Below are 25,925 nucleotides of genomic sequence, written 5' to 3' on the forward strand. Positions count from 1 at the left end.
CAAAAAAAAAAAAAAAAAAAAAAAAGAGGTAGGCAGGCTCTCGGGTCACTTGCTTCCCACAGCCTGCCCATTGTATGGGCTCTTCATGCCCTAGGATGGCAATCATTTCCCCTGTAGATGAGTCTTGGCTTAATTGGGTAGTTCCTTTTGGTCTTCTCTTGTAGCTTCAGTGTGGGACAAGAGGAAGTTACATAGTTCCCTAAAAGAAGCCCGAGATTAGTCTAAGGTAGAGCCTGCCTTGCTGCAGTTGTTTGGCTTCCAGGAACAGTCTTCATGACGGGAAATCAGAGACTTGTTAGATTTTCTGAGTGAGCTGCTGGGAAACTGAGCTCAGAATCAGGATGTTTTCTCCAAACCTCTTCTCAGGTCCTGATACGCATTTTGTCCCTGTGCCTCCGATTTCTGACCTTGCCTTTCCCTACCAACAGTGGGTCCTGTGTCAGTATCCTTTAGCCCGGTGCCGTCGCTAGCAGAGATTGTGGAGCGGAATCCCCGGGTGGAATCAGGGGGCCGGTACCGGCCTGCAGGGTGTGAGCCTCGCTCCCGAACAGCCATAATTGTGCCCCATCGTGCCCGGGAGCACCACCTTCGGCTGCTGCTCTATCACCTGCACCCTTTCCTGCAGCGCCAGCAGCTTGCGTACGGCATCTATGTCATCCATCAGGTATCCCCTTCTCCACCTCAAATGTCTCTTCTTTCATCTAGTGGGTCTGTGGGGTAACTGTAAGACTGGACAATAGATAACGGAGAAGCATCCAGCCTTTCTCTTCTTACCACGTTAGACCCATGCTTATTCTGTGAGGGTATTCCTACGTTCCTGTATTTTTTCTATGATTTTTTTTCTTTGTTGAGTGGCTTATGCAAACTTGAAACTGGTCAAGGATGAACTGAAATACTTGTTCTTTATCAAAAAAAAAAAAAAAGATTTACTAAGTTTATTTTGTGTACGAGTGTTTTGCCGGCCTATCTGTAGGTGCGCCACCTGCATGCTTGGTGCCTGAGGAGGTCAGAAAAGGACATCGTTTCCTGGAACTGGAGTTTCTGATGGTTGTGAGCCATGTGAACTGTGTGGGTGCTGGGAATTGAACCTGGGTCCTGTCCTCTACCAGAACAACAAATGCTCTTAACTGCTGAGCCCATGTCTCCAGCCCTGCAACTGCTGACATATATTGTCTTGAGGAAGATGTTTCTTTGACATGAGACAAACAGCAGAAGCCAATTAACAACTATCATATATGATTGTTAGCAATTGAAGAAACTGAATGTCAGGTACACGCTGATATGTAAGAAAAGGTTTTTTTGGTTTTTCGAGACAGAGTTTCTCTGTGTAGCCCTGGCTGTCCTGGAACTCACTTTGTAGACCAGGCTGGCCTCGAACTCAGAAATCCACCCACCTCTGCCTCCCGAGTGCTGGGATTAAAGGTGTGAGCCACCACGACCGGCAAGAAAAGTTTTAATTTGAATAACTAAATCAAAAAAAGTGGTTGGGTTTTGTTTCGTTTTCTGAGATTGGGTCTCATGTAGCTGAGGGTGACCTTTAATTTCTGCTCCTCCCGTATCTACCTTCCCACTGCACATGCTACATGCTACCTTGCTCGCTTTTACATGGTGCCGGGTCAGACTGTGCTGAAGGCTTAATGAATGCTGGATAACACTCTGCCAAATGAGCCCCACCTCCGGGCCTTGTTTAGTTTTTAGTCAACTCAGAGTCTTCCTGTCTCGGCCCCCTGAGTGCTAGAATTATTCAGGTCCCACCATGCTCAGCGGTTGATCTTGTTCTTCCTTCTCTGGGCCCCATCTCCTGCTTGGGTGCTCTCTTCACTTTGGCACAAATGCAGTCTGCTTTCTCCGCGCATAGCCTGCTCCCCCTTCGCTATCTTCTAGGCTGGAAATGGAACGTTTAACAGGGCAAAGCTGCTGAACGTAGGGGTGAGGGAAGCCCTTCGTGATGAAGAATGGGACTGCTTGTTCTTACACGATGTGGACCTCCTTCCAGAAAACGACCATAACCTGTATGTGTGCGACCCCCGGGGACCCCGCCACGTTGCTGTTGCCATGAACAAGTTTGGATACAGGTAGAGGGCATGGAAGGGCATTAAAAAGTAGGGAAACCAACTTTGTAGAATGAGAGCAGAGAGGATTGTGGGTAGGGATGGCTGTTCAAATTTGTGAACCGCAGGGATCTTTTTGTCCTTAGCCTCCCGTACCCCCAGTACTTTGGCGGAGTTTCAGCGCTCACTCCCGACCAGTACCTGAAGATGAACGGCTTCCCCAACGAGTACTGGGGCTGGGGTGGCGAAGATGACGACATTGCTACCAGGTCAGACTCCTTGCCACATCTCTTTCTCAAACCCTGACCACAGTTTTCCACACAACCCCTGAGCCTCTTGGTTCTGCACCAAGCCCACTCTCCCCTTTGACCTGGTCCCCTCAGGGCAGGCTTTTGCCCATCGCTGCTCATTCTGCCAAATTTCCGTTTTCTAGGTAGATCCGGTGGATGATAGTCTTGGTAAAGGGGGGAAGGTCAATCGGAAATATGGAATATGAAATTCTAGATCTCAGGAAGGGGCCTGAAAGACAAGTTAGTTCTTTGTTTTCCTAGATTTCCAAAGAAACTACTTCTGTGAGAATGGGGGGAAGGGGTCCCGCTCCCTAGAGCCCCAGATCACCCTTGTTTGGTTTTGGTTTTGTTTGGTCTTATGAGACAGGGTTTCTGTGTAGCCCTTGGTATCCTGGAACTCATAATGTAGACCAGGCTAGTCTTGAACTCACAGAATCCACCTGCCTCTGCCTCCAGAGTGCTGGTATTAAAGGCATGCAGCACCACTGCCTGCCCATCTTTTTATTGTTGTTGTTGGGGGGGGGGGACTGGGGGGGCTGATTTGCATAATGCCAACTCACTTCTTAGCATGTGAAACATTCCTTACCTTTAGCCTCCAGTGAACTGGTTTTGTGTGTAGTACGTTTGAGCTTGGTATGCTGCAACCATTGCCTCCCTCCCCTTATGTCCCCTGAAATGACATCTTTATGTGATTTCTCATCTCCGTGTGGATATTTCATGTTCTGAAAATCCTAGATGTATTTTTTTCATTTCAAACCACCGTCACCTCTTGCCTCTGTGTTTCAGGTCTGGCTTGTTTTAAGGTCCGGCTCATCCGTCTGCTGCCACTCTGCTCTTTCCCACATGGCAGCAGTTGGGAAGGAGCTGGGTAGTTTAGACACTATTTCTAAGTAAGAATTGCTCAGCTAGGGAGGCAGCTTGGTGGTCAAGTGTGTGCTTAGCATCCTTAAGCCCCGCTTTCAATGCCCAGCGCCAACAAGAGACGGAGATGGCTGGGTTTGGGTCTGCCTTTTCCATACTTTAGACAAAAGGGCCCCTTTCTCTATTCTCCCAAGACTCCACAGGTGGTTTCTAGGAGCCATTTAGAAAGCAGATGCAAGAATTAAGAATCTACCTTTGCCAGTTGTTGTAAGGCCCCAGGGCACCTGGCACCACGCCCTGCGGACTTACACAGCCTTACCTTCTTTCTATTTGCTTTTGTCCCGCCTTGACATGTTGGCAGTATTTATTTATTCTTCCTTGCCAGACAAGTAAAATTTCTTTCTGTGCCCCAGCCTATACCATCACTCTCTGTGTGCTCCAGCCTATGCCACCACTCTGTGCCAGCCTATGCCATCTCTCTGTGTGCCCCGGCCTATGCCATTGCTCTGTGTGCCCTGGCCTGTGCCACTGCTCTCTGTGTGCCCCGGCCTGTGCCATTGCTCTCTGTGTGCCCCAGCCTATGCCACCACTCTCTGTATGCCCCAGCCTATGCCACCACTCTTTGTGTCCCCCAGCCTATGCCCCAGCCCAGGCCATCCCTTCCTTAGTGGGTCTACTTTTCCCATTCACCCGACAGCAGCAGTTTTCCACTTGAGCGCCTCCAAGACTTTTCTCACTTTTTTCACTTTTCTCACAGGGTCCGCCTGGCTGGGATGAAGATCTCTCGACCACCCACCTCTGTGGGACACTATAAGATGGTGAAGCACAGAGGGGATAAAGGAAATGAGGAAAATCCCCACAGGTAGGAAGGAAATGTTTGTTGGATTCTCGGGTTTCCTATCTCTCTAGGACACTCTTAAATGTCCCTGAATTCCAGACTCTTCCTCTGAGATCTTAATCTTACGACTTCTCACCCTCAGATTTGACCTCCTGGTCCGTACCCAGAATTCTTGGACACAAGATGGAATGAACTCACTAACGTACCGACTGCTGGCAAGAGAGCTGGGTCCTCTCTATACCAACATCACTGCAGACATCGGGACTGACCCTCGGGGTCCCCGGTCTCCCTCTGGTCCCCGATACCCACCAGGTTCCTCCCAGGCCTTCCGTCAAGAGATGCTGCAACGCCGGCCCCCAGCTAGGCCTGGCCCTCTGCCCACTGCCAACCACACAGCTCCCCGTGGCTCACACTGATTCTCTGCCCACTGTAATCATGAGACTGAATCGGAGCGGTTGTGTCCCTCACGCCTCTGCTCCTCACTGCTCTCAGAGGGATGTGAGGGAATTAACTCTAGTGCTGTGCTAGGGGGCAGGGACCTCTCCTCACTGCTAGATTGGAGCTGGGCTCCTCTAGACCTGGAGGTTCCTCTTTCTAGGGGTCACCTGTCAGGGCTTATGACTGTGAATCTTTGATGTCATTTTATGTGACAAATCCTGGGAGTCCTCTGCCCCTGGGGTAGGAGCAGGGCTGGACCCCAAGTCCCTTCCTCGTCCATGGACATTACTCTTTTCCAAGAGTGACCTGGCTTCTCCTGGGACCTCTGTGAATATTTATTCTATTTATGGTTCCTAAGAAGCTGTCTGGTGGAGGAAAACCCTAGCCGGGCATTTCCTGCGAGTGCTGGAATGGCTGCTCCTCCTCTGGTCTTGGCCCCGGAGGGGCGAAGGCTGGGATTTTGATATCTTTTCTAATAAAGGACTTTGTCTCACCTTTGCTTGTGATTTCTGCATCTCAGGCCACTTAATCCTCTCCCACCACCCTCATCCCTGACAAGTCTATAGGGTGACAGAATAGTAAAGAGCAAACCAAGCTCTACCAACTTTTACTTTCATGAGTAGGAAATGGGGGGGGGGCAGGGGGCTTGTCAGCTGTTAAGATTCTGTGCCCAGGACAGCAACTGCTGCCTGGCGCCCACTCTCTATACAGTCATTGACAGCGACCCCCTCATAGGAGGCTCCAGCCAAAGTCAGGGGCAACCTCTGGGCCGTCAGGAATTGCATAGCTGAGTCTGAAAGGTAAGGGTGAAAGCGTTTTAGCTGAGGTCTGACACCCTCAGCACAGCCGCTCGTCCAGCAGCCTGCCCAGCTTACCTAGTTTTTGCCAGTGGCCTATTGTATACTGAGGGATACAGTTCTAAGGAGAGAGAAGATGCAAGGGAAAGTTTATGAGTGACTTCCGAGCCCTTGGCTCGATTAACATGCCTGTCGTCACTTTCAGGGCTTTCAGTGGGGAATGAGTAAGAGTTTGACTCACCTTGTGTAGATGGACCAGGCAGTGGCTTGGTGGTTCTTTCAGTCCTAACTGTGTGGCGGCTGCCTCCTGGGCTTGTTGCTGGAACAGCTCTGGAGACAGTTGGTGGCCCTCAGCTTTTAGCTTCTGTAGCCAGTAACCTCCCAACATCACCTACGAGGAGACGCAGCACTGACCAGCCCGCCCTTGCCTATTCTGCAGCACAGAGAAGCCCCATGGACACTCCACCCCAAGCCACGCTTCCTCTCACAGTCACTCGGAGGCCTGGGGGGTTCCCATCCTGTTCAGGAAAAGCCACCGAGTCGTACACAATTCCCAGGACAGTTGGGTCTTCTGACGATGGCACCAAATGCCCAAATCCCTGGAGAAGAAGATGTCTGTGGGTCACAAAGGAATGGCTGTCACCGAGCCCATGTCTCCACTCTTCTTCCTCTTATACCTGGACAGGCAGACAAGCTCCTCGGTACTGCAGATTAACCACAGCAACAGACACTGCCTTGATGGTACTCAGGATTCGAGCTAGAGGTGCAGCCTCGGCAGGGAGCAGCTTGCTGAGCTCTGGAGAGCAGGCGTTCATTCTAGGCTAGCTCTGTCTTACCAGCCTAACCCAGGAGCCTGTGTGGCCCTGCTGGCATATGAAGGCATACTATTGTCCCCTTGATGGCTAGGGAAAGGGAAGGGATGTCCCATTACCTGAAGCTGGAATGGCACTTATAATGTGGTCAGCCTCCAGACTGCTGTCCCCTAGAGACACCTGAGTGAGAAGAACACTTGAAAGACGGTGTTATGAGGGGGGGGAAGGTGAGATTTGCTGCCTCAGTTTCTGAGGTACTCAAGAGGTAGGGAAGACTGGGTGCTGACCCAGGATGAAGAATTTGAGTGACAAGATCACTTCAAAAACCAAGAAACCCTCTGTGTAATCCAGAAAGTGCGGCTGCTATGGAATGTTCAGTGAAGGTGAGTGGCTCTGTCCCTGTCAGCACTACTTCCGCTCACAGGCTTTACCTAAGGGCATTCTGAGGAAGGTTCACAAATAGAGCCTAGCAACCTGAGGTAGCCAGTATCTACAGAGCTTCCCTAAGGCAGGAAAACAGTACGTCCAATGCTAAGGGTTTAACCTGACCTGGTCAGCCACTCTGACAAAGATGGTGCCATAGTCTGTGGATGTGTACGCGTGAGTGGTGAGTGTGAGTGCCTGTGGAGGTCAGGCCCTCTGCAAAGGCAGTGCATGCTCGCAACTGCTGAGCTCTTCCTTCAGCTTTCTCTCTTCCCAGAGGAAGACATTTATGGACAAAAAGGTATCGTTGACCTAGAAGGCAGACCTATCCGAGGAATACTGCAGGGCTTAGCAAAGCCTTTATGAGTCTTGTGACTGATGTGTGAGTGCAGCCATGGCAACTAGTAGGGGACAGAGTGTTAGAATGGTGGCCGCCATCTGAGGAAATGGTATCATGATGTTTTAAAAGCTTAGACCAAACTTAAAGAAATGGATATTGAGCAAATAAGCCCCCAGCCCCCGCTGAGGGCCTATTTTGCTATAAAATCAGGTCATGCACATTTGCATATGAAACTTTTTGCCAGGTGAAATTTTGCAATCCCCGATATAACAACAACAAAAGCAGTAACACTGATGTAGGTTCGCTACACTCCAGAGGGTTCTCCTACCTTCCAGCGCCCTTCTGGCTGAAGGCTGAGCCGGCAGACTGGCTGCCCACTGAGGACAGTGACCCCTTTACTTGCTAGGTAATTGTGAAGGGCCTGGGGCAACACCTCCAGCCCTCCACGGAGTGACCACTGGCTCCATCGCTCAGCCCGGGCCTGTCGAATTAGTGAGGAATCCGGCTGGGGACTCTGTCCTAAAAGGAGTGGGGTAAAAGATTAAACTAGTACCCCTTGTACACAGTACCTCAGTTTGTCCTCGGGTTTTTTTTTTTTCACCCTCTGAACCAATCAATGCCGCCCCTCACCTGCACCCAGCAGCAGCCCCAGCAATATGGACCGGTGGGTTTGTTCAGCTTGGAAGAGACTGGGAAAGCAGGACCGGATGCTGAGCTCACGGCTGTTGCCAGCAAACACTCCTCGGCAAAGACTGTCCATGGCTAAAGACGCCACCTTAAGGGTAAGACTGGGACTGAGGGACCAAGGAATAAGCCACCCTGACTGATTTCCATTGACCCTGCTTGTGAGAGACTAAGGGAAGGAGAGAGTTTGTTTGGGTTGGAGATGTTCCCACTGTAACAAAAGGATGGAAAGGAAAGGAAGGCATTTATTCCCAACACTGAGTTTTGGAGATTCCAGCAATAGATAGAGGACATTCCTAAATGATACAAGAGTCCCCGGGGTTAAGTCTGAGTTAGAGACTCAGCAACAGGAGGGGAGAGGTTTGAGACCACCTCTGAGCAATGTCACCTCAGGTCCAAGGCGGCGCTGGGCAAAACTGTGCACAGTTTCATCAGGTTCTTTGCCCCTGGGCTTCAGCAACTCCCTCAACCCAGCCCAAAACAGAGGTTTTGAGAAGGGGGGTGAAGGACGGAGTAGCCCCCTGCATGGAGGAAGGCATGGTTGAAAAGAAAACTCCCAGATTCACCTTTCCGGCTCCAGAGGGTTATTTTCAGCCATTTGACCCCCTGTGGCTGGAAGGCCTGGCAGGGAGCGAAAGGAGGGGGTGTGTAATAGTGAGGTGTTACCTGAGGCCGGAGGGTAGGGGGTGCAGGGTACCGCCTACATACAGGAACCTGTTCTGGGCAGCTGGGTGATCCCCTCGGACAGGCAAGACTTCAGACTCCAAGCCAAGTTCAGAAACCTGCTCTCCACAAGCCCTCAGGAAGAGGAGAAACTAAGGAAAAACTGTTTTTCCTCTCTGCAACTCCGTCCCTTAGGAGAACTCTCCTCCACTACCTGTCCTACCCATTCCACAAGACGCTCACCAGGAGCAGGGTCCGGGCTCCCAGGGCTCCAGCCGGCCTAATTCCTCGAGGTCCAAGTTCAAAGATCGCACCATTTGATCCTCGGATTGAGCGGATCCATCCTCCCAAACGTTTGCTGCCCTCCACTAAGATCACCTGGCGCCAAAAGTGAAGCACTGTCGGCACAGGGCAAAGGGACTGGGGATCGGGGGAAGTGCTTATTTCACGGGACAAAAATCTATGCGGCTTTTGCTGTAAATATCAAGAGTATTGAAGGAGTCTTTCTCTGGTACTAGTGGGGACTCACCTTAGGAGGACTGGGGCCTCGGATCAGATGATAACTTGCGGCCAATCCGCTGATACCTCCGCCAAGTACTATCACAGTCCGGCCCATCGTAAGGCCTGGGAAAAGGTCAAGATACCCCAGGAGAACGGGGCAGGGGAGCACCCTGTTTTACAACTGCAGAAACCCCCACAGGTCCCATACCCCACTTCTGGACACTTACTGATTTATGAACAACTAATGCAGGGCGCGCGTGTACGTGCTGGTGGACGAGTAAGGTCTTCGTTCTGAGGCCAGAACTTACCCACGAGATAGGGGGAACCCGAGAAAGTGAGTGACTGATAGAGGCCCTAGGAGCAGTCCATCCTGTCCGTGTGCAGATAAGGGCCACGCCCACGCTATCTCCCCAGCTCAAACCCTTCGGAGGCCAGAATTCTGCAGCACTCGGTTTTTCCAGCCTCAGCTGGTGAGCAGGTTCAAGTCTGGTATCCCCGCCCCTAACTTTTAGGGTCCCTCCGACTCTCCGTCGATTCCTTTCTGGCGGCCTGCGTGGCCGCGTTTCACTTTCCTGCTTCTTGATTGGTGAGTCTTGGAGTGCGGGTTCTGGATTGGTAAGCTCTGGATACATTCACCAATGAAAACACCATATTGGCAGTGACGCTACCAGAGGAGCAACAGCCGCTTTCGGAGTCAGTTCCGTGGAGCGGGTTAACCTGTTCGTGTCCTAATCGGGGTTAGTTGCAGTAACCGGCACTGCCTTCCCCAGGGACAGGACAGCGAAATCCTTGAGCATTCCCCAGCTCAAGCTTCCCAGGTCTGTGGTGAAAACCCTGGAGGTGGGAGAGCCCCACGAGCTTTAGTTAGGGAGAAAGAGAGAGACACTTGGAGGCCAGTCCGTGGGGAGAAGGCTCCATAAACAGCTCCTTGATGTTAGCAACAGACAGGGCCTACGGGAGCAAGGGCCGCCCGGCAACGGTACCAGTGTTTGTCAACAGGGGTCCTTGGGTGACTTGCCCTCGAGGGGCAGTCCCCCTCTCAGGAAAAACCGGCGTGCCAATGCCTGCACTCTAGTTTCAGGCTTTCCCGCAACTTCACAGGTCTCAAGGTTTGTCTGCCTAGTTCCACTAAACTCAGTGTTTGGGTCCAAGGCTGGGGCCAGCTCAATCCCTGTTCTTTTCCTTCTGCTGTGAGAGCGCCCCCACCTGTCCAGAGACAGAAAGGCTCCAATTGAACCAAAGTTCTAGATATCCATTCCCTCTTACCCACAAATACAAACATGAACATCACTTTTTTCTTAATAAATTTATTCACAAAAAAAGTGAGATTGCAGAGGTTCTGGGGGCTGTACATGGTCAAGGGTCTGGTGGTTTCTGTACATGGGACAGGAAAACAAGGCGGAAGGGTACTTCTTAATAAAAAAAATAACGGGAGCTACAACCAACCCTCCTCCCCTCCCCGATTAAAAAGACACAAAAATAGACGTCTGTGAGGTAACTGGGGAGCCTGGGGGCTTAAGGGTGTTGGGAAGGTTTTCACAGGTGCCAGGGCTTCAAGATGGTGTCACAGGCACCGAAGTGGTTCCTGCATCAATTGGTAGAACAGCACGTAGCCCTCACTGGATGCCACCTGATTTTCACTGACAGGGGAGACGCTGAGAAGAGAAACGGGACATGGCTGTGGTCAGTGATCATTTTTGTAGATTTCCCCCTCCATCCCACAAGATCAATGTAGAGTAGCCAGGTAGAGATCAGGAGAGACTCTCCACCTATCCTTTGTCAGGAACTTATCTTTTCGGAGCTGGGGGTGGGGGGGTGGGGGGGCAGTGGGAGTGGGCAGGAGTTGAATAAGAGGCTGTTCTCACCGGGAGTCATTGTAGACATGCCAACCAGTCTGGCACCGGCACAGGGCTGTGTAGTGGCCATAGTGGACACTACCCGAGTGGTTGCAAAGGGCATACAGCTGGTAGACAGGGCTTCCTGCGGGTTAAATAGCATCAGTTTCCACACCCAGTTGTGTCTCCCTCCTGAAGACTGTTTAGGAGCTTCCCTGCCGGACTCACCCGCTTTGTCGCTGGCAAAGTCCCCTAGGCTTAGTCGCTGCAGTGGGAAGTCTACACCTACTGAACTTTTCTTGATGGAGCCTCGGGAGGTGGAAAATCGGTTCAGATCTAAGCCCTGGTTAAGGAGCACTGGGGAGGTTAAGGGTCTCTAGGGGGGACTGCAGTAATAAATTCAGTACCCTCCATTCCCCCAAACACATCCTGAAAGGTGGCAGAGAAAGTCAGGGTGGCAGGTTTTCCCTAAGGGAAACTCAAATGAAGGCGAGGAAACACTGTATGGGAGATACCCTAAGAGAAATAAGAACTTGAAGATTAGGATATGGAGCACGAGGATTCGGGGGAATCTTTGTACTGTCAACTTTTTGGTACTTCTCGTTTTCTGCCGACATCGGTCACACACCTAAATAAAGAGCAACTAGTGTTAGGTCAGGGTGCCCTCACCTAAGTTGCTTTTTCTGACACCCCCAACTTAACACATAAATTTAGTTATGTTTCTCATTGCTTTGCCCCTCCCCCTATAGCCTAGGTATACCAGGACATACCTGAGACCCCCCAACACACACCCAAACAAGTAACTGTTATTCCCAAATCAAGGAGACATGCATTTCCCTTTATTCAGACAAACCCTCCCAGGTCTCCCCCGTTAAAGTCTCACATACCGGGGCATTCTCCGACTCTAGCTCTTCCTCCTTGGTGAAAAGGCTGAAGCAATCCCGCAAAGACACTTTGCCCCCAGCAAATCCTTTCTAGGGGGAAAGGGGAAGTGAGGGTCAGCATGTTCTGAGTTTCCTTTTTTTTTTTTTTAATCCAGGCTTTAATTCTGCTTTAGAGACCCACACAGTTCCCACCCACACTTAGAAGTGGGGAGGGGTGGGTCACAGAACCCATGTTCCATCCACCCCTGGAATCTACTGGAATCCCACCTTGGGGATGGGCAGGGACAGGTCACAAAAAACCTCGAAGGTCGTGGAGCGATACCCACAGGCCTGGCACTTGAGGCAACTTTTCAACTGGCCCACAAACAGGTCTAGGTAGAAGCAAAAGGCAGGAGAAGAAGTCACCGTTAGATGCCTAAAGTGCTCACTCTCCTAGAACACTGACTCTCCCCGTGCCTCTGACCTGCCTTTCCAATACAGCACTGCCACTCAGCGCCACACAGCATTTCACATCCTTGGCATCTGACCTTGCCCCCACGCTTCCTTCTCCCGAGCCCCAGCTCCCACTGTGCTGCCCCACTGCATACCCACCCACAATCTTGCTGTCTTCTCGCTCCAGGTAGCGCTTCCACATTAAGTTGGCTCGGTCGTCATCACTGCCACAGAGCAAGGGAAGGGAGCAACCTGTGAGACAGCTGTAGTACTGGGCGGCCCCAACCACAGAAATTATCCACGGAACCCTGGTCCCTGTCCTCATACCAGCTCCTTCCCTAAATTCCTAGTCAAAGTTGTAAGCAGTGCCTCTGGGAACTTTCTGGGGAAATTCAAGATGAAAGGACACACATACATACATATACACTTATATATGTGTATATATATATATATATATATATATATATATATATATATATATACATATACACATGCATATATNACACATGCATATATATGTGTGTGTGTGTGTATATATATATATATATATATATATATATATATATCCATCTTCCTCCCTTTTTTCTTTTCTGTGCTAAAGGGCCTCCCCTAGGCCCTACATTTCAGTTTCGGTTAGCTCAGTTCGGTGATGACTGAAAGCTGATAGAAGTACTGCGGAGAGGAGCAAGGGGAAACAACCCTTACCTCAACTCAGGTTCTTCATGCAGAGCCCCTCCTCCTCGGCGAGGTGGAGAGGGAACTGGACCGCTGGCCAAGATCGGCGGTGCCCGGCGCCCTCGTCGGTTGATCTCAAGGTGCAACCGCTCCATGAGGAGCTTCAGGAACTCTTGGGCATCCTGCTGGCTACAGCCAGACAGAATATGGGCATCTGATCCATCCCCTCGTGCTCCACACAGTACCCCCTGCCCAAATGTCGGTTCCCATTTCCTCAGTGTAGGAAATCTCAAGGCTTACAACACTGCTGCCAGAGCCTCCGCTTGTCCCCGCCCCCCACCGGAGCCAGAGAGAAATCCCATTCTCTCAGTTTCCCCACCTGTATCCAGAGAAGGAAGGGACGTATTTCTGGAAGACAGCCCGGAATCGGGTGGGATTCACAGCTTCACAGGAGTCAGGGTGCCAGAGGGCACCAATCACATCTGCAAAGGCTGTTGGTTTGACAGTGGGGAAGGGATTCAATGCTAAGGTCTAGAAGAGCAGGCAGGCGGGAGGAGCTTCTGTGGCTAGAAAATCTCTAGGAAGGAACAAACTGGGGAAAACGGATGTAACTGCCAGCTTGAAGGGCTGGGAGCCATGGGTATTGGGAGGATAGAACTGAAGGGGTTGGGGGAGAGAGAACAGAAGGATCGGGAGTTGTTGCCCACCTTCTGTGAGTTCCTGGGCTCGGCCTCCTCCGGGCACCTCTTGCCGGAAGTCCCTTCGCAGACAGAAGTCTCGAAGAGGCCTTGTGCTGCTCAAACACTGTAGCACGGCATTCAGAAAGCACTGGGGAAGCAGTGGGGACACTGCTGTTACCTTTGCAGACCGTGCCCAGCAGGACTGAGAGCGCTTCCTGCTCTCCCGCATGCCTCGCCTGGGTCTGCGCCTGTCTCCACCCCCAACACCATTTCACATCCCTTTTACAGAGAAGGACAGGAAAGTGGCTCTTACTGTATTTCCTAGATTTCGGAGGCCAACATGACCAGAGCCCAGAAGCAGTGTGTGGTGAGCCTAGAAAGTCAGAGGACAGTCATATTGTACCTGGCGCTTCCAATGGCATGCTGCCGAATGTCTCTCCAACCCGACTGGTGCCCCAGCTCTACCCTGTTTCCCTCACTGGTCAACCTACCTCACTGGTCATGAGTAGTAAGCCCATCACAGCTGAGTGTACCACAGACTCAGCCATGGCTGTCACACCAAGTCCCCATTTACTCCGCTGCCAAGCTAGCCGGCGCTGCAGCTCCTGAGGCAACTCCCCAAGCACTGGCATGGTTGCCCAGCTGCTCCCCGCCCCCACTTTACTGCCCCCAAATCCCCCTCCTGCCCCCGTGGCCCCTTCTTGCACCCTCTCCTGCTGGCTCCAACTGCAAGCAGCCTAGCTCAGTTAGCTCGGGAAATGGGGAACCACACCAGCACAGGTGCTCTTGACTCCACCCCTCCGCAGCTCCAGGGATTAATTAGGTCTAGGCCCAGCCCTAGGAGAGATGTTGCCTTAAAAGAGAGTGCCTAAGGACCCAAGGAAGAATTCTAAATAGTTGGGCTAATTCCCTAGGGACTAGAATGGCACACCAAGTTGGAGAATCACATACAACCCAAAATAAGATCTAGAAGGTCTCAGAAAAGACAAGAATCCACTGGTGTAATGAGGAGTTGACAAAGGGACTCGGAGAAGGGAACACAGGAAAGCCATAGTATGACAAAGTTGAAGGCAAGAGGGACATGAGCATGGGAGAGACCATGTGTGTTGTCAAGTCCTCACCATCTTGTCATCAGAGTAGAAAGGCTCAGAAGGTCGGGCAGATATCATGTGGAAGGAGCCATGGGAAGTAGGGGGCTCTGTCCGTATGCTGAGCAGGGTAGGGGGGCCAGGGAAGCCCCCAAGACGCCGGAGAGAAGTACTACGTCTCAAAGTGGGTGGCTCAGGCCGGAGTGCCAAGCGGCTCAGTGCAGCCCCTAGCTCACCAGTGCCACGGTGCCCTCCCAAGGCAATCCCCATTGGACGCAAGTCCCCACTGCTCACAGACTTGGAACGGGCTAAGTTGGTCCGGGATGGGAGAGGCAGAGCCACAGCTGGGGGCGGTGAGCCAGGCAGGGGAACCCCATGATCTGCTCGAAGGGGACCTCTAGAACGAGAGCCAGAGGTCCGACCCCGACCCAGCTCCAGTTTCTTGAGCCTTTCATCTGGGGGACCTGGCCTGGGAGGCAAAGGTCGTAACATGGAGTTTGGCCCAGGAACTGGGTTTCGGCGCTCCTTGCTGCGTGCCCGGGGAGGAAATGGTATCTTGGCTCCCACTCGGGGCTGTACATTGACAGGTGGCTCTCGAGTCCGGCCCAGGCGGTGCTCAGAAGCCTGGGGCATTGTGGGCACCACAGGCTGGACCTGAGAAGAACAGAGAGTCAGCGTTTGAATTAGGAAGGGAGATAAGATACAGGCGATCATGCAAGCTGTCTTCTTCATGTACCCAGGGCATATATAACGTTTATAAAATCAGTTCTTGCATCTCCAGGACCTGGCAATGTTTGGCATACGAAAAATACTTAGTACTCCTTGAATAAACAAATGATTGAATAGCAGACCATCATTTTGACCTTTTCATGCCCCACCCCCTCTCTATAGAATACAGATTTATTTAAAAGGCAATGGTACTCTCAATCTCAGCTGTTTTTATAATCTAAAAACTCCCCATATGTGGTTAGTCAAGTGGGATGTGCCATAGACCTGGGACTGTGGACGCAGGAATCAGTCCAAAAGACAGCATTCCAATCTCAACCCCTGCTCCTCTGGGTTGCAAATGAAGCCGATTAAACGGGTGATCTGCAATCCACTCCCTCTTCCAATTCAGGGATCCTACTTGGAATCTGAGCCCAGGGGGGCAATGGTTTGTGATGGAGGACGAACTACTTGACCCCTAATTTGTGCACCTCTCCCACCACAGCAGGGTTTTACCCGGGTCCGCCCCCCTCGAGGGCAGAAAGGCCGAGGCTGCTGATTGGCTGCGGGGTCCGGCGGCATATTCCCCGCGGTCCGAGAATGCCGTTCTTCCAGCCCAGTTCTCCCAGGCCCCGCTGGACACCGCGAGCATCCCCCTTTGTGGTGAACGTCCTCTGGGGTCTGGATCCATCCTCCCTCGGTTCTCCCACCCCACCCCGCCATAACGTCCCGGCCCATACCTGTCCCCCGGTGAGGCGGCGGGGGAGGCCAGCCGGGGTCCAGCTCCAGCTCAGGGCCACCCCCTCCTACCCCCGAACAGCCTCCCCGCAGGCCGGGCTGCAGCTTTAGCCGCAGCTGTTGCCCAGCTTGCTCCCGCCGCAAGGGCCGCCGCCATCTTTGTTGGTGCCGCCCGGCCACCGGCCACCGGCTTCACAGTCTCTTAGGCGCCTGCGCGCCCACACTCGGAATCCTCCCACCTACCTCCTCGGCGCTTGCGTGAGCCCGCCCCCACGGCTCCCCGACCGACACCATGGAAACGCAGCCAACTTTAGAACCACTAGTTTCAGGCCCTGCCTGATGGTGGTCTTTAAACCATTGCTGCAAGTCCCTGAGGCCAAGGCCCCTCACCCAGTCATATATGGTCCATAGGGATGAAGAGCCAAAGAGTCTAAGAGTAACGCAAGGGCTTGCAACACAGATTCTTCGGAAGCAAGAGGGATGCAGTGTGAAAGCAGCATGCAGGTCCAGGTCTAGCCAGCAAACCAACAGAGCAACTCCACCTAAGGGTGGGGAGATCCCTAGTGGGCAGAGAACGATCGACCTGTAAAACTCATTCTTCAAGCTTCTTTGTAGGCTCAGGCAGTTAAGTAAAACATGGTTCACTGCTAAAGGGCAAAAGTGAACCCCAACAGCAAGAAAAGAAACCAGATTTTCTATCATACCCTCCTCCCAACCTAGTGTAGTTGTTCATGTACCTCCGCGTTTTGCTTGTTCACCTTGTTAACAGCCATCAATGAGAACCACAGGCTACCAGGGGAAGCAGCTTTTATTGACAGGTTGTCTCCAGAAACCAAAAAGCTATGTGCTGTAAGATACACCCCAGGCCTCCAAAATGCCTCCAGGGCTCTACTTGGAGAAGGGATACAAACTGCCTATTTCAAGGCCCAAATCTTTCATCTCTCTGTACAGTTTCATTTAGAAACTTTGTGACCTTGCCCTATTGTTGGGTTTTCTATTTGTCCCTCCAGCTACTTTGTAACAGCCAGAGGTGACCCTTGAAGGAATCCTGAGAAAGGAGCAAACAGGAATGGAGCCTAGCCATGGTCCCTCAGTCCGGCCTCAGGGGCGTAGTCCTTCATTGGCTGCATTTTTCTTTGTGCTGGATCACGCCCTTCTGGATCAGATCGGGGACTTCCACTGCCAGCCAAGGACCCAGCTGCAATGCAAGGGAAACCCTGTGAGGTTACTGTCACAGTCCATGCCTCTTGTTCCACCTGAGTCTCCTCCCCGGAGACTCTAGGTCCTAGAGCCTAGGAGGACATGCCCAAGGAATGTCTAGTCTCAGCTACGTGTAGGATATTACTTATCCCTGATCCCTTCCTCTTCCTCTCATACACCAAGAATAACAAACTTACCCCCAGGGCCATGAGATGAGCTAGTCCAAATTTAGGCACATTCCTGGCCCACAAAGGTTTGAAATGATCAGTCAGACATATTTTGCCACCCCTGTGAGAAAGATGAGAGGAAAGCGTTGACACATGAGACTGTCTTAGCGTAGAGCAGCCTCTTGGGAACACAGGAAGATTGTTAGTGCTCAGAATGGAGAACAAGGCCAGCTAAGCACTTTGCTTAGGCTTGACAGAGGAGAGCTGGACTCCCCCTAGACTCTAGAGCAGCAGGCTCTGGGGAAACCATTGTCTCTTGGGCTCTTCCCTAAGGCTACCTTTGCTCTCTCTCACCTCCTCGCCAGTCCTACCTGTACATCTTTGCTGTCTTCCCGTCCAGCTCAGGGACTGCAATTTCCGGAGCAGTAGTGGGATATGTGATAGGAATCTGGAGGAATTACAAAGCCATAATAAGACAGAAGCGAGAGAAAAATGAACAAGCCTAGTCAGACATATGCATCTCTTGGCTGAACTGCTTGTTCCGCAGACTCCACAGGCAGCATGTACACACCAGGATTCTAGACACAGAGATTAGCAACTGTTACATATCTGCTTCAGACCTCAGCTTTCCCCTCCCACTTTAAAAGCTTCATTTGGTCCCTTCCTGAAAGGTTAGCTTGTCACCCATCAGGTCACCAAGCCTTTTCTACTAACCTTCATCCTTCCCATTCTATCACACTCACTTCAAACTCGATGTCGAACTCATATTTGAGGAAATCGTGGATGTACCAGCATTTTCCAAACCACCTGCAACAGAGACCAAACCTCAGGCCATTCCTAGCCGATGCAAACAACAGCTCTGCTTAGGTCACCAAACTGCAGGACTCCCAGGTCAGGAAATAGGAACTCTCTACACTGCCGCATGGCGGCTTTGGCACGTAGTTATGAGATACTAGACTGCTCAGCCAGGTGAGGCCCCTACCCGTACCTCCCAAGGACCTGCTTACCGGGTCCCTTCCTTGTTGGACTCCAGTCGGAACCAATCATTGTCCGAATTCTTGTTGTTCTCCACATACTGAAAACAGAAAATGAGATCTTAGGGAAAGGGGAGCTGGAGCTGGGGAGTGGCGAACACCTTTAATCCCAGCACTCAGGATGCAAGCAGATCTCTCAGTTCGAGGCCAGCTTGGTCTACAAAGCCAGGACAGCAAGAGCTACACAGAGAAACCCTGACACGAAAAACAAAAAAGCAAATACCACACACACACTCACACACACACACACACACAGGGGCACTGGAGCCAAGGGCAGTCCCTCTTGTCAAAAAAAAAAAAAAAAAAAAAAAAAGAAAAAAAAAAAAAAAAAAAAAAAAAAAAAAAAAAAAAGGGCGAGCAGTGGTGGCGCACGCCTTTACTCCCAGTGCTTGGGAGGCAGAGGCAGGCAGATTTCTGAGTTCAAGGCCAGCCTAGTCTGCAGCGTGAGTTCCAGGACAGCCAGGGCTACACAGAGAAACCCTGTCTCGAAAAAAGTATGATTACTTTCCTGTTTAGTATGATTTTTAACAATTTTATTTATATCTTATTTATATGAGTACACTATAGCCATCAGACACACCAGAAGGGGGCAACCATTACAGATGGTTGTGAGCCACCATGTAGTTGCTGGGAATTGAACTCAGGGCCTATGGAAGAGCAGTCAGTGCTCTTAACCGCTGAGCCATCGTCTCTCCAGCCTGATTTTTAACAGTTTTAAAGAGACAAGCGAAATGAAGGCTAAAGGAGTAAGTTAGGGGCTTTCTCAGAGCAAATAACAGAACGCCTATATTCCCTACAACATTCGCAAGCACAAAATATTTGGAGACTTGTGGGGTTGTTTTCTCACCTCTAATAGTGTCTGTCTTCAGCCCCAAACCCATTTTTCTACCTACATTATTCCCGGAGGGCCGGCCCTGTGCTAACTTCCATTAGCAGCCCCCAAGCTGGTGACTCTTAAAGAGTTTGTCAGAATTCAGATCCTAGTATCCAACTGTATGCTTCAATTTATACGTCTACCTAACAGAAAATAGAAACCCGGAACTTCCACCGGATTGGGTACTGTCCCCTCTCTTCCTCTTCAGGGCCTCCTGTCCAGGCTGGCCTCAACCTACCTTATATCCCTAAGATTGATGATGCTCCTGCCTCCACCTCCTGAGTGCTGGGATAACAGGTATGAACCACTGTAGCTTGCCTTTGCTACTGTGTGGGTCCTTTTTTTACCCTTTATCCACACCCTCCTCAGTGTTACCCCCTAACACTAGCTAGGAGAGAAACAAGGATAGAGGGGAGAGATGAATTAGGAAAATCCCTGAATCGAATTTCTTTCCTTTTGCTTCTTCTTTGATCATGGCTACTGACCAATTGCAACCCCCCCCAACCCCCAGCTCTCAGGGGCCCTCACATTTATGTACCCTCTGAAAAGCTCCCAGAATTTCAAATGTCCCACAATTGCAGAAATTATCTGCAGCTGGCGTAACCATGCCTCTGTTACAGCTTGAGGCAAATCATGAGCAGCTGCTGTCAGTCCGAAGCGCCCCATAGCCCCACACCTGGGATTAAAGAAACTGCACATTCTTATAACATGTCTGGGATTGTGGTTGTTTGTTTTGTTTTTAATTCTAGAATTCTCACTACGAAGTACCACAGACATTCTCCATTTCAGGGGCAGTCTCACTCAGTCACCTGAGCCAGGCGCCAGCCTTCGTTCCTGACCTTTCCCCTTGTTTTCCTTATTAATCTTTCATGATGCCCTGCAGATTATAAACTCTAGTTTCTGCTGTTCGTCTGTTACAGGGTCTCTCAGCAGTCAGGGCTGGAACTAAACTCACTGAAATTCTCCTGCCTCTGTCTCCCCTGTACTAGGTTTATAGGTATGTACTGTAACACCTAGCCTTAGCCCCAGCCCAAATTTTACTTTTTTTTTCTTTTCACTTTTGTTCCCTTCTTGATAGTCTCACTAAATTGCTGAGGCTGGCCTTGAACTCATTCTGTAACAACTTGAGATGATTTGTATATGCTTGGCCCAGGGAGTGGCACTATTAGAAGGTGTGGCCTTGTTGGAGCAGGTGTGTCACTGTGGGTGTGGGCTTTAAGACCCTCATCCTAGCTGCTTGGAAGTGAGTATTCTGCTAGCAGCCTTCAGATGAAGGTCTAGAACTCTCAGCTCCTCCTGCACCATGCCTGCCTAGATGCTGCCATGCTCCTTGATGATAATGGACTGAACCTGCAAGCCAGCCCCAATTAAATGTTGTCCTTGGTCAAGGTGTCTCTTCACAGCGGTAAAATGTTAAGACACAACTCAAGAAGGCTTTGAAACTGTCCAAGCTAGCTGCACTCTTCCTACCTCAGCATCCCGGAAGCTAACATTATAGGCTTTCTGCTTACACCATGCTGTTCCTAGCTGGCATCCATTACTCTGCTCATGCTGACTAGAAGAGGGAATCGGAACCCCTGAACCTGGAGTTTATGGATGGTTGTAAGCAGTCATGTAAGTGCTGGGAACCAAACCAGGTCCTCTGCAAGGGCAGAAGGAGCCATTTCTTCACTCTTGTCCTTACATCTTGAGTATCCTTTTCCTACCTTAGGTTTTATTTTTATTTTTAAGATTTATTATTATAGGTAAGTACACTGTAGCTATCTTTAGACACATGAGGCGGGGGCGTCAGATCTCTTTACGGATGGTTGTGAGCCACCATGTGGTTGCTGGGAATTGAACTCGGGACCTTTGGAAGAGCAGTCAGTGCTCTTAACCGCTGAGCCATCTCTCCAGCCCCTACCTTAGGTTTCATATGCAAATATGTGTGTGTGTGTGTGTGTGTGTGTGTGTGCGGTGTATGCCAAGGTGTTGCCTGTGGTGATTAGAGGACAACCTGAAGAGCCCGTTGTCCTCTACTGTGGGTTTCATGGATCAAACTAAGGTTTGTTTAGGCTTCGCAGAAGGTGCTTTACAAACTGAGCCATCTCTCTCTGGCCCTGTGTTTATACTTTTAAGTTTTAATTCATGTTTTACCACTTCTAAGAGCCTTATCATAGCTGGCGTTTTAGCTACTTTATGGTTTGTTTTCTCCACCCTTTATTCCCCCAGCTTCATCCCCTATCACTAGATAGGCAAGAAAGAAAAAGGAGTGAGAAGGGGAGACATACCGAAGTTCTTTCTTGTTTCTTCTTTAAACAAGACTACTAACAAATCACAGCCAACCCCCTGAGTGACCAACAACATCCAAATGCTGGCAGAGCTCTAGCATTTATATACTTTCTGAACATTTCCCAGAATTCCAATTGTCATGCAATCACAGAAACCATCTGCAGCTGGCAAAACCAGGCCTCTGCTCGAGAACAAGGCAAATTATAGTCAGCCGCTTTGAACCAGTGCCACATCCCCACACCTGGGATTAAAACAAAAACATATTCTTATGCTTCTGTTTTAAAGAAACCAAAATCCCAGAATCCTCGCTACACCTTACTCCTCTCTCCTCATATTCTCAAAATACCCTAGTTATGTCTCTGTCTCTCCACTTAAACACAGTTTAATACTGTTGCTGTCAACCTCAGTAGGGCCATTCTTATTCGGTTTTATATACTCTCAATAGATACTAGTAACACAATAATATGTTTTATTGTTGTAGTTTGAGGCAGGGTCTCGTATAGTCCAGACTGGCTTTGAATTCATTATGCAGTCTAAAAAACGACCTGGCTCCACATCCTGGGTACGGAGAACGCATGAGCCTCATCAATTTATGAGGTGCCAGAGATGGAACCCAAGGACATCTTGCATGCAAGCACTCAGGCAGTTTCTCAGTGAGGCAACATATACTGCAAGCGATCTACTGGTTTTTGAAGCAGACAGAAAGCACCAAAAGGAGGGCAATCTTTCTCTTCCCATAATAGGAATTAGCTGAAAAGATGGCTAACTTATAACTAAAAACATCTCTCTCTCTCCACCTCTACCTCTAAACACTTTAGGTTTTCAGTCCTGACATTCATTCCATCCATTTCATCATGAAGAATGAAAGAGCAGTGAAGCACAGACACTTCAGGCGCTAAGAAGTACTTTGATCCCCTACCACAAGCCAGCAGAGCAAGCACCTGGTACGAGAGGGACACGTCACCTTCCCGGAATACTGCTGTTTTTCCCTTCAAAGTCTAGCCTACTGTGCTCCTAGCCGGAATCTCTTCTGCATCCTCCCTCCGGCCACCCGTAACGCCCCCAGTCCCCCCAAACTGTCGCATTTATATGAATTTAGAATTTAAACTTTAAAACCGGAAGCGGCTTCCACCCGGAGCCAATTCCCGGGGACACCTGGTTACTCGCTACCCCTCTGCTACGCGGTCAAGCAGAGGAGTAAAACTGACCCGGATCAGGGACTGATATTCCTCCTTTAGTCGCTGCACCCACAATTCCCGATCTCGGGGTCCGGCGTTAGTCTTCAGCACCGGGATCTCAGACACGACCCGCCGAGTGGCCTCGTCCGCCATCTTGGACCAGGGCGCAGGAAAACTGCGGAAGTGCAGTCGCTTGTCACTTACTCACGGCGTCGCCATCTTTACTGTGGGAAGAGGAGGCGTTAGATGGCTTTAAAGCGGTCCCTGAATGCATTCGATTTTTATTTATTTATTTATTGTAAGGAAATAAAATTGACCTACGGGTGTGAGCGTCCGGAAGAACAGAATGGAGGAGGGTTACTTTGTCCACCTATCATTAAATCGCCGGAGCCTGCTCAGAGAACGACTTCCGTTCATGCTCAGAAGCAATCTTGGGAAAAACTCAAGACCTTCCCAAACCAGCAAAGTTGTTTAAATTTCAGGTTTTTCTAGACTGTCTTCAAAGTCCTATCTCCTAAGATGCGCATTTTAACGTGATTGTTCTTCAGAGTGACTTCCTTAGTTTCAATCCCTGCCCTGAATAATTAACGCAACTGAATTAGGTAGTATGTAAGCTTGTTTGTTTTTTTTAAAGGACACTGGGTCCTATATACCCGAGACTTGCCTCTAACACATACAAAATGGCCCGGAGCTATTGCTTATTTCAAAATTAATCTGTTTAGGTTTTAAAACCATCTTAAAGATAAAACTTTTTTTCCCAAAGAGTTACTGAATATCTTGTGTGTGCTATATATTAAGTATATAGAAACGATTTCTTCTTAGATGACTTCACCCTAATGACTAACAGTCACCGAATGCCTATTCTAAGCCTATGGCAAGTCGTCTGGTAATTTGTTGTTTTTTTATTAGACCAGGCTGGCCTCCAACTCACAGATCTGCCTGCCTCTGTCTCCCAAGTGCTGGTTGGGTAACTTCTAAATTCATTTGAAACAAAGAAACCTTAGTAAGCTTGGTGGCCCACATGTGTTATCCCAGAGCTTAAGAGTCAAGGTCAGAAAATTGCTGCAACTCAATCTAAAACGTACAAACAAACCCCATATGCCCCAGCTGCTGTGATTGCACACCTTCGATTCCAGCATGTGGGAGGCAGAAGCCTCTAGAGTTAACCTTGGTGAGTTGACAATGAAATCCTGTTTCAAAGAGAACAAATTCCAAGATGATGGTGTCACACATCTTTAACCCCAGCACTCAGGAGACAGAGGGCTGGCAGATCTCTGAGTTTGAGAGCCAGCCTGGTCTACAGAGTGAGTTCCAGAACAGCTAGGGCCACACAGAGAAACCCTGTCTCAAAAAAAAAAACAAGGGCTGGTGAGATGGCTCAGTGGGTAAGAGCACCCGACTGCTCTTCCAAAGGTCCGAGGTTCAAATCCCAGCAACCACATGGTGGCTCACAACCATCCATAACGAGATCTGGCGCCCTCTTCTGGAGTGTCTGCAGTGTGCTTACATATAATAAAAATAAATAAATCTTAAAAAAAAAGAAAAAAAAAAAACTCAAAACCAAAACAACCCCCTACCCCCCCCAAAAAGAGAGAGAGAGAAAGAAGGAAAGAAAGAAAGAAAGAAAGAAAAAGAAAGACAAGACAAGCTGTCCTCTGACCTACATACCTATGCTGTGGCATGTGTGCCCCTTCAACTTCAATTTAAATTTATATATTTGTATTTTATGTGAAGGTACCATGTGCATGCAGTGCCAGTAGAGGCATGTAAAGGGCAACAGATGCCCTGGAACCAGAGTTACAGACATGACTTCCATGTGGGTGCTGAGAACTGAAGACTGGTCCTCTGCAAGAGTAGCAAGTGTGCTTAGATGTTGAGCTGTATCTCCAGTCCTCTAGGTGAAGAAACAAACACTCAAATATAGTTTTAAGGGCTGAGGACGGTAGTGTAGTGTTAGAATTCTTGCCTAGAATGCACAGAGATGGAGTTGGATCCCCATTATTACATCATCCAGACCTGATGGTGAGTGTCTGTCATCACAGGCTGAGCTACAAATAAATGATATTGGGTTCTTCCATCCCAGATGATTTCCCTGTGTTGTTTGGTAGATTATTTGTTTTGCTTTTGAGACAAGGTCTGTGTACTCCTGGGTGTCCTAGAATTCTCTGTGTAGACCAGGCTGCCCTTGAACTCACAGGATCCAAAGACCCCTTGCAATTGGAGCGCTGGAGTTAAAGATGTTCTGTACCCTGCTTGGCTAATCGAGTGTTCTGTCCTCTCTCCCCTATGTTGTTGGATAGTATGTTCTTAGTCTCTCCCTTTCATTCTCAGTGTTGCTTTGGTTTTTGAGACAGGTCTCATGTATCTGAATTCCTGACTCCCAAGTCTCCATGTCCCAAGTACTGGTATTACAGGCACACCACCAAGTCTAGAGGTTTTGAATCTTACTAGCATGCTGTGAAAGGAAATAAAACTTGAGACCTGTGATTCATGTAATGTATGTCAAATAGCCCAAAGAGTTGTTTGTGAGCTTTAAAACCTGGGGCTGAGGGGCTGGTGAGATGGCTCAGCGGGTAAGCGCACCCGACTGCTCTTCCGAAGGTCCAGAGTTCAAAGGTCCAGAGTTCAAATCCCAGCAACCACATGGTGGCTCACAACCATCTGTAATGAGATCTGACTCCCTCTTCCGGTGTGTCTGAAGACAGCTACAGTAAATAAATAAATCTTAAAAAAACAAAAAACAAAACAAAAAAAAAACCCTGGGGCTGAGAACATAGCAGAACAGGCCAGAACATGTCCGGACGGACAGGCCCATCATTACACGTCCTGACTGGCCTAGTGCCTCCCTATCTCCTGCCCTTCTGACAGTCTGTTGATGTTTAAATGGACCAATCATGTGAAACCGCACCAATTCCTCCCCCAGCCCCACCCCTTTTCTATAAAAGTCCCTAGCTTCCAACCCTCGGTCGAAACCACTGTCTCCTGCCTGAGATACATGTCAGCCCAGAGCTCCGTCATTAAACTACCTCATGCTTTTCCATCAAGATGGTCGTCTGTTCCTGATTCTTGAGTACACGCCGAACGGGAATTGAGTGGGGGGTTCCCCACTAGGTTCTTTCAGCTACACATCTCTTTATAAAGATATTAGATGTAGCTAACACATCCTTGTAATGCTTCACTAAAGATCTCCTAAGGTAAATAAAATTTATTTTATATCTGTGTGTTTATTTATTTTATTGTATATGTGTTTGCAGTCACAGTGATGTGGTCAGGGAACAGTGGTTTGAAATGTGGTCTTACAATTGCTGTGACATAATTATTTTAATTTTGTTATATGCATCTGTAAAGGAATAACTTTTCCTGACATTTCTACTGGATTTGTACATGTACTGCTATCATTTTTTACCTCTTATTAAAAAACTTATTTCAGCCAGGCGTGGTGGCTCACGCCTTTAATCCCAGCACT

The 25,925-nt window shown here is 49.6% G+C and overlaps 4 protein-coding genes across 9 annotated transcripts in view; 1 reads left to right on the forward strand and 3 right to left on the reverse strand.

Moving 5' to 3' along the window:
• Positions 1–4,973, forward strand: part of B4galt3 (beta-1,4-galactosyltransferase 3) — a 7,122-nt gene extending 2,149 nt beyond the window's left edge. Inside the window, exons 4-8 of one of the 2 annotated variants that reach the window (XM_021170636.1) lie at positions 429–664; positions 1,885–2,075; positions 2,198–2,320; positions 3,960–4,064; positions 4,183–4,973. In XM_021170636.1, the coding sequence (XP_021026295.1) occupies positions 429–664; positions 1,885–2,075; positions 2,198–2,320; positions 3,960–4,064; positions 4,183–4,456 (929 nt within the window). In that variant the 3' untranslated portion in view covers positions 4,457–4,973. The remainder of the gene's footprint in view (positions 1–428; positions 665–1,884; positions 2,076–2,197; positions 2,321–3,959; positions 4,065–4,182) is intronic. The other variant, XM_029479315.1, reaches the window with a different exon arrangement.
• Positions 4,974–5,057: 84 nt separating this feature from the next.
• Positions 5,058–9,246, reverse strand: Ppox (protoporphyrinogen oxidase). 4 transcript variants are annotated; one of them, XM_029479292.1, is made up of 13 exons: positions 9,007–9,246; positions 8,727–8,821; positions 8,441–8,575; positions 8,201–8,349; positions 7,923–8,055; positions 7,481–7,625; positions 7,179–7,369; positions 6,207–6,267; positions 5,953–6,071; positions 5,764–5,874; positions 5,517–5,666; positions 5,354–5,396; positions 5,058–5,271 (listed from the first exon to the last, which is right to left on the reverse strand). In XM_029479292.1, exons 2-13 carry the CDS (start codon positions 8,811–8,813, stop codon positions 5,135–5,137), a joined length of 1,461 nt encoding a protein of 486 aa, XP_029335152.1. In that variant the 5' UTR covers positions 8,814–8,821; positions 9,007–9,246; the 3' UTR covers positions 5,058–5,134. The 4 variants fall into 4 exon arrangements, with proteins under 4 accessions (XP_029335152.1, XP_021014757.1, XP_021014753.1 ...); XM_021159098.2 differs by having other exon boundaries at positions 8,201–8,316; positions 8,926–9,246; XM_021159094.2 differs by having other exon boundaries at positions 8,926–9,246.
• Positions 9,247–9,989: 743 nt separating this feature from the next.
• On the reverse strand, positions 9,990–15,909 carry Usp21 (ubiquitin specific peptidase 21). The gene is made up of 13 exons (XM_029483424.1): positions 15,738–15,909; positions 14,326–14,946; positions 13,518–13,577; positions 13,232–13,352; positions 12,904–13,015; positions 12,555–12,713; positions 12,009–12,073; positions 11,685–11,788; positions 11,421–11,507; positions 11,081–11,161; positions 10,762–10,867; positions 10,564–10,678; positions 9,990–10,353 (listed from the first exon to the last, which is right to left on the reverse strand). The coding sequence occupies exons 2-13, from the start codon at positions 14,923–14,925 to the stop codon at positions 10,263–10,265; spliced, it is 1,701 nt and encodes a 566-aa protein (XP_029339284.1). The 5' UTR covers positions 14,926–14,946; positions 15,738–15,909; the 3' UTR covers positions 9,990–10,262.
• Positions 15,910–16,525: 616 nt separating this feature from the next.
• Positions 16,526–22,884, reverse strand: Ufc1 (ubiquitin-fold modifier conjugating enzyme 1). Of its 2 annotated transcripts, none has more exons than XM_021163238.2 (7): positions 22,781–22,884; positions 22,490–22,683; positions 18,110–18,177; positions 17,846–17,909; positions 17,474–17,550; positions 17,133–17,223; positions 16,526–16,933 (listed from the first exon to the last, which is right to left on the reverse strand). In XM_021163238.2, the coding sequence occupies exons 2-7, from the start codon at positions 22,610–22,612 to the stop codon at positions 16,853–16,855; spliced, it is 504 nt and encodes a 167-aa protein (XP_021018897.1). In that variant the 5' UTR covers positions 22,613–22,683; positions 22,781–22,884; the 3' UTR covers positions 16,526–16,852. The 2 variants fall into 2 exon arrangements, with proteins under 2 accessions (XP_021018897.1, XP_029333653.1); XM_029477793.1 differs by having other exon boundaries at positions 22,777–22,857.
• Between the last annotated feature and the right edge of the window lie 3,041 nt (positions 22,885–25,925).

Source organism: Mus caroli, chromosome 1, assembly GCF_900094665.2.
Source record: "Mus caroli chromosome 1, CAROLI_EIJ_v1.1, whole genome shotgun sequence".
In the NCBI taxonomy this organism is placed as follows: Eukaryota; Metazoa; Chordata; class Mammalia; order Rodentia; family Muridae; genus Mus; species Mus caroli.

Excerpts from the sequence above, each read along its gene's own strand:
- Ppox (XM_029479292.1), bottom strand. The coding sequence starts at position 8,813 with ATGGGCCGGACTGTGATAGTACTTGGCGGAGGTATCAGCGGATTGGCC. Across the intron at positions 5,875-5,952 it reads GAGCTTGTCTGCCTGTCCAG|GGATTTGGGCATTTGGTGCC; the intron begins GTATAAGAGGAA and ends CTTCTTCTCCAG. Across the intron at positions 5,397-5,516 it reads GCCTGGTCCATCTACACAAG|AACTGTATCCCTCAGTATAC; the intron begins GTGAGTCAAACT and ends CTCTCTCCTTAG.
- Usp21 (XM_029483424.1), bottom strand. The coding sequence starts at position 14,925 with ATGCCCCAGGCTTCTGAGCACCGCCTGGGCCGGACTCGAGAGCCACCT. Across the intron at positions 11,162-11,420 it reads TAGAGTCGGAGAATGCCCCG|GTGTGTGACCGATGTCGGCA; the intron begins GTATGTGAGACT and ends CTCTTTATTTAG. Across the intron at positions 10,354-10,563 it reads CATGTCTACAATGACTCCCG|CGTCTCCCCTGTCAGTGAAA; the intron begins GTGAGAACAGCC and ends TTCTCTTCTCAG.
- Ufc1 (XM_021163238.2), bottom strand. The coding sequence starts at position 22,612 with ATGGCGGACGAGGCCACTCGGCGGGTCGTGTCTGAGATCCCGGTGCTG. Across the intron at positions 18,178-22,489 it reads AATATCAGTCCCTGATCCGG|TATGTGGAGAACAACAAGAA; the intron begins GTCAGTTTTACT and ends TTCTGTTTTCAG. Across the intron at positions 17,551-17,845 it reads AGTTCGACATCGAGTTTGAA|ATTCCTATCACATATCCCAC; the intron begins GTGAGTGTGATA and ends TAATTCCTCCAG.